Below are 6,431 nucleotides of genomic sequence, written 5' to 3'. Positions count from 1 at the left end.
GACCAATCTGACTCGACTGACTGGACTGTATGACCCAAAATGACTGACTCGGTGACAATCTTCTTGTCTGATACTTTTATTCCTTTCTCTGCAGAGATGGTGATTCTTTTCCCTGTCTTTCAAATTATTGAACTGCTCAGAATTATTGTAATAATAAATAATCATTGGAATTGAAATTATTTGCCTGAATTAATTTAGTTCACATCAGACCTTGGCCACCACAAGGGAAAAAACATGGTGGTGTTAGGGTTGCAGACTTGCTTCCTGATTTATACTTTTATTTTGAAAGAGTTTCCTGTTTTGTGCTATCTCACCTGCCTCAGTTTTACTCCAGTTCATGATTACCATTCATTGCCTTCACCTGTTGCCAATTCCTGACTCCCAGTGTGACAATGCTGATGTCCCCTCTGTAACAACTGTTCCCTGGGGTGCTGACAAGAATGTTCCTGCCGAAGTTCCTATTCTTCTGTGTGCCGATGAAAATGTCCCCACAGAGGTGTCAGCTCTCCAGTGCACCGATGATAATGCCCACACTGGGGCTTCTGCTCCTGTCCCACAGTGGGTCAAAGAGAACCCTGACCCAATCCTTTTGGTTTCTGTTTCTGAGCAGAACAGCGTGCCTACCAATGCCTCCAAAACCAGTTTGGTACCTTGGACTGGCAGCAAAAACTTCCCCACTGTAGCACTGGTTTCCTGATGTGTTGAGTGTCCCTGCTGAGGCTCCAGTCCCTCAGTGTTCCAACAGAAATGTCCCTGCTGAGGCTCCAGCTCTCCTGCATGGCTACAAGAACACCCATGCTGAGGTCTCTGTTCCTTTTTTGGAGCAAGTTGGCTGCGATGCCAACACCGCCATTGTTCTTATTCCCAAGCAGGTCAGCGAGGGTGCTGATGTCACTTCTGTTTCTGCTTCTGAGCGGGTTGGCTGGGATGCCTATACTGCCTCAGATGCCGACACTGCCTCTGCTCCTGTTTCCAAGCAAGCCGCCTCTGCAGTTGTCCCTGAGAGGGTCAGCCAGGTTCCCAACACTGCCTCTGCTTCCGTTTCTGAGAGGGTGCTGGCACCGCCTCTGTTCCTGTCCCCAAGCGGGTCGACACCACTACCATCCCTGTTCCTAAGTGGGTTGACCCCACAGCCATGTTTGTTCCTGAGTGGGTTGATGCCGACTAAACCTGTTGCCGAGCGGGTCTGACGGGAGGTTGACGCCGCTTCCTCTCCTGTTCCTGAACTGCTGATTGAAGATGCTGGTGCTACCTGCACTCGTGTTCCTGAATGGATCTGCAAGGATGCTGATGCTGATGATGATGAGCAGGTCAGTCAGGATGCTGACACTGTCTATATTCCTGTTCCTGAGTGGGTCAGCATTAATGCAGCCTTGTCATCATCGGTGTGTGAATGTGTGTGTGAATGGGTGAATGGTGTATGATCTCCTGTAAAGCGCTTTGGCCAGTGCAACACACTGTGAAAAATGCGCTATATAAATACAGTCCATTTATCATTTACCAAACCTTTCTCTGTCCTTGGGTCAACCAACGATGCATCTGTTCCAGTCCCCCAGCAGGTCATTGCCACCTCTAAGCCTATCCCTGAGTGGGTCAACTGCCTCAAAGCCTCACCTGCTTAGGCCTCCGGGTGGACCTCCCCACAGATCCTATCCTCAGAAAGCTTGCTGAAGCCACCGCATATGTTTCTGTTCCACAGAGGATCAACAAGTCAAATGCCACCACGTCTGTTCCCCGGTGGGTCGACAACTTCAACAACACCTCTATTCTGGTTCCGGAGGGGGTTAATGGGCCCAATGCCATCTCCACATCTGTCCCTGAAGGCAAGCCAGAACTCTGATACTGCCGCTGTTCCTATGCATTAGTGGGTTGACATCGACACCACTGTTCCAGTTCCTGTGTCAATGGAGATGCTGCCTCTGTCCCTGATTCTCAGTGGGTTGATGATGACACCACCTCTGCCCGTGTGTCCTGTTGGGTCTCCAGTGATGCCACCACTCCAGTTCCTATACCTGAGTGGATCACTGATGGATACACCACTCCCATTCCAGTGGATCACTGGCAATGCCACCATTTCAATTCCTGTACCTTGGAGGGTCACTAGCATTGCCACAGCCCCTGTTCCTCGGTCCCGGTGGTTCAAGAGAGATGCCACCTTAGCTTCTATGCCCCAGTGGGATACCTGCAACAAGTCGGCTCTTGTTCCTTTGTACTGGTGGGTTGATGGTGACATTAGTACTCCTGCTTTTATGTCCTGGATGGTCCCTTTTGGTGGCACCAACACTTCTCCCGTTCCTTGGGGGTACATCTGTGGTACCCCTACTCCGGTTACGGTGCTCCTCTAGGGGAGATGAATACAAAGACTCAAGCAGCAGCCCAGACCTGGATCTCCTCTTCCTCAGTCAAAACCTGTGAGGTGGTCCTTACCTAGTCTGCCCAGCCCGCTGCAGAGTGGTTCACCCACCGTCACCAGCACCCTGTCCATCCTCCTGAGGGTCCTCGCCACCAACACCAGTTGCCTGTTTTCCTTTTCAGAGTTCAAAGAGGGGAATCCAAGGGGATCTGGACTTTGCTTCTGGTTAACCTATTGGCCTTGGCTTCCTGCTGGGCTCCAAAGCCATCCTCCAAAGCGATCTTGGCTTCCTGCTCTGCTCCGAGGCCATCCTCCAAAGTGGTCTTGGCTTTCTGCTGGGCTCCGAGATGGTCCTCCAAAGCGGCCTTGGCTTCCTGCTGGGCCTCGAGGCCGTCTTCCTGAGTGGTCTCTTCAGCTTCCTGCCTGTTCCCGAGGTCATCCACCAGAGAGTTCTTCATTCCCTGCCCTGTCCCACGATCCTCCTCTGAATGGTCTTTATTCCCTTCCTGGTTTCTCAGTCACCCCCTGGGTGGCTGCACTCCACACTATTTTCAGTGAGCACATCTTTGGCCTATGGACTGTTTTGATTTTTGTTGTGGTCTCCGCTGTTTTGTCAAACCATCCATCCACCCTGACCTAGCCTCTGCTGTATTTGAACCATATGGAAGTATAACATCACCTGACTTTACTTCCAACAGAAAACCTACAACCTCTAGAGTACTTGGTCACATAAACATAACAATAGGTTGTAATTAGCTGCTTGCACAAATAACTTGTGGGGTAATTTTTAATGAGAGTAGAGTACCTCAGTGTCTGTTTTACTGAAAGTTGCCATCATTGGCTGTTTTCACAGCTGATCAAAGGATCAGGACTCAGGGTCACTGAAGGCCAAACAGCAGAAGCCATTTTGTCTTTTGTAAAGGTGGTTTCTTGTCATTGAGTGTGACCCTCTTCTGTGATCATTACTGAATGTATTAACACTAATTTCACATGTAGCTCATTAATGGTTCCACAGCTGTCATAAATCTTGAATAACAAAAATCACTGCTTGAGCGAATCTGAATTCTTCAACATTTGAGGCTGTTCTGCAAAAGAAAAAAAATCAAATTGAATATATCATTGTCTCGGAGAGGACAAAGTAGACACAAACAATTAACAGTAATTAGTGTTTGCATGTTTACAATTTTGGAATTGTCTGACCACATGAAACAAATACAAATTAGGCCAACAATTGTATGAAAAATGCAGATTTTATTCCTTAACAGAATCATTAAGAAAAAGGAGTATTAAATTTGTATATTCATTTGTGCTTGATTATACATTAGTTGATTGTGCATTACATAACATTAAATTCTCTCATCTCCACATGCTATGTCAATGTGAAAAAATACAGTGCAATAAATGTTAAAAGGTAGAAAAAGAAAACTTCAATAACATGATTAGTTTCTGCTTGAGTCTGGTTAACACATGTGAACATGATAATGACACAAAAATGCCTTTGCCACCACATTTTCTAAGTTGTCAAAATGATTGTGATGCCCCTTTGTCCATCATATTCTTTCTTGTATTCTTCTCTGGTTTCATTAAGATAATATAACATTTTGGAATAAAAATACAAATGAGCAGTCCAAAACTGGAGGCCAGAATAGCAAATATCTCTACAGCAACACTAAACTTCCCAGGAGAGCTGACATATGCTGGAATAAAAGTGATCCAGACTGCACAGAATATCAGCATGCTGAAGGTGATCAGTTTGGCCTCATTGAAGTTATCAGGCAGTTTCCGAGCCAGAAAAGCCAGAATAAAACATAAGATGGCCAGAAGGCCTATGTACCCAAGTACAGCCCAAAAGCCTACAGCTGATCCCAGAGCACACTCTAAGATGATTTTGTCCTTGAACTGGGTAAAATTCTTAAATGGAAAAGGAGGAGAAATAGTTAACCAGAGGATACATATAACAACCTGGATGAGAGTGAAAGCCACAACACTGAGTCTCTGCTGTGCAGGCCCAAACCATTTCATCACATTACTGCCTGGAAGTGTAGCCCTGAAGGCCATTAACACCACTATAGTTTTCCCCAGAACACAAGAGATACAGAGGACAAAGGTGATGCCGAATGCTGTGTGTCGCAGCATGCAGGACCACTCAGAGGGCCGGCCGATGAAGGTCAGAGAACACAGGAAACACAGAGTCAAGGAGAAGAGCAGCAGGAAGCTCAGCTCAGAGTTGTTGGCCCTGACAATAGGAGTTGTCCTGTGTCTGAAGAAAATGGCTGCCACAACAGCAGTCATGCATGTTCCAAATAAGGCCGCTGCAGTGAGCAGTACTCCCATCATTTCTTCATATGATAGAAACTCTGCCTCCTTCTTTACACAGGCATCTCTTCTCTCACTAGACCAGGACTCAGGGTGGCATTGCTCACAGGTGATAGAATCTGAAAAATTGTATTAAAGCAGATGTCAGACTTACACATTCATTTTATCTTTATTTTCTGTTTTTCTTCTGTGCATATACATTATAGGGTTATAAGTTAATAAATGGACAACTTTAGTGTCAACATAAAAATGAATTCTGTAAATAATTAAATATATACTGTAGTTCTATTCATAAATTTTCCTAGCTTTGTATTTATTTTGATTTTAATTGCATCGTTTTATTAGTTTAAGAAGTAATTGTAGATTTTGACATAACTCGGTTGTAATAAATAATGAACTGTAGCTGAAAAAGCATACCACAGTGCTTCCCTTCCTTTCACATGGATGTGACTCAAGATTGTCTGAGCATGAAATGGCTGAACGCAACATAGACTGCCCAAAATTTCCCCAGATTTTATCATTTTTCTATAAACAGTGTCATTGGAATATTTTGAATAAATAAGAATTACATGATATTTATCACACCGGGACTTTAAATTTGACATGCACACAGCCCCAAATTTCTTATGACTGGCATGTAAACATGTCTGCTTTATGAATTTTGTTTTGTGGCACACTGAAGTGCCAAATGGTGAATTTTAATAGACCTGTAATGTTGCTTATTTCTCCCTCTGCACATCTGATACAGTCATAGCAGCAGACAGGTTTTCCTTTCTGGAGAACCTTGCGAGTTCCTGGGGGACATTTCTCACTGCAAACTGACACAGGCACCTGCATGGACAAAATTACACTGAAAAATATGTATGGGCACTGACTTTGCAAAGGTTTTAACTTTGCAAACCTTTATTTTTAACTTTGAAACCAAACATAATGATACAGTAATAATAATACACGTACAGTGATGATAATTTATTTAATAACTATAGTTATATGACATGGTCATTTACCTGTTTTGAGTTTTGTGCCCAAATAACAGACTCAAGATGCAGATTCAGCTGTTTGTCTGCTGGTAAAGATGCATCATAAAGACCAACTGTGACAAAGTCCACAATGCCATTTTTTGTTGGCTGCCAGTTTATAATTTCATACTTTGCTGGTAGTTCTCCATTTTCATTAAAGTAAACCTCATCTCCTTCCTTGGTTTTGAAATGAATCTTTTTTATGTGATGTAAAATCTAGAAACATAGGTATCAATTTTGTTAATTATGGCAAACATACAGACTTTTTCTAATTAATTTTACAAATTTCAGCTTTTTTTATTTGCAACTCAATGGCCTAAGTATAACTGATTTAATGTTTAACTCACTGTGAGTGGATCTAGCTGCATCTTGTTACATGTTTCATTACATCCAAGAGTAATATGAACTGCATGTGCCACAGCATACACTCCTTTATAGACATTGTTAAAATGAGGCATGAGTGTCATATCTGGGAAGATGTTTTGCACTCCAGTCAGATCTTCATGTCCAGTACATTCTCTCTGATTATCTGCTGATGAGTTTGACTGTTTGAACTTACAGTTAAATAAAGTCTCCCAGAACTCTGTTAAAATTTCGTTACTGGATGAATTGATTGTCTTGACATTTAACATGAACTCTGTCATGCCACTGACATGTGCTTTGGGGATGAACAGACCTATGGCACCATCCAGAATGTGATGTGTATCCATTTCTGCAGTTTGAGTATCCATGATCCATCCCTC

General features: G+C 43.6%; 1 protein-coding gene across 1 annotated transcript; it reads right to left on the bottom strand.

Moving 5' to 3' along the window:
* Positions 1 to 3,874: 3,874 nt before the first annotated feature.
* LOC109952925 (extracellular calcium-sensing receptor-like) lies at positions 3,875 to 6,398 on the bottom strand. The gene is made up of 4 exons (XM_020588251.1): positions 6,036 to 6,398; positions 5,677 to 5,904; positions 5,377 to 5,500; positions 3,875 to 4,788 (listed from the first exon to the last, which is right to left on the bottom strand). The coding sequence occupies exons 1-4, from the start codon at positions 6,396 to 6,398 to the stop codon at positions 3,875 to 3,877; spliced, it is 1,629 nt and encodes a 542-aa protein (XP_020443907.1).
* Between the last annotated feature and the right edge of the window lie 33 nt (positions 6,399 to 6,431).

This window comes from Monopterus albus, unplaced genomic scaffold, assembly GCF_001952655.1.
Source record: "Monopterus albus unplaced genomic scaffold, M_albus_1.0 scaffold517.1, whole genome shotgun sequence".
Lineage (NCBI taxonomy): Eukaryota > Metazoa > Chordata > Actinopteri > Synbranchiformes > Synbranchidae > Monopterus > Monopterus albus.
Note: the sequence above shows the minus strand (reverse complement) of the source record. Positions and strands in the feature narration are given on the sequence as shown.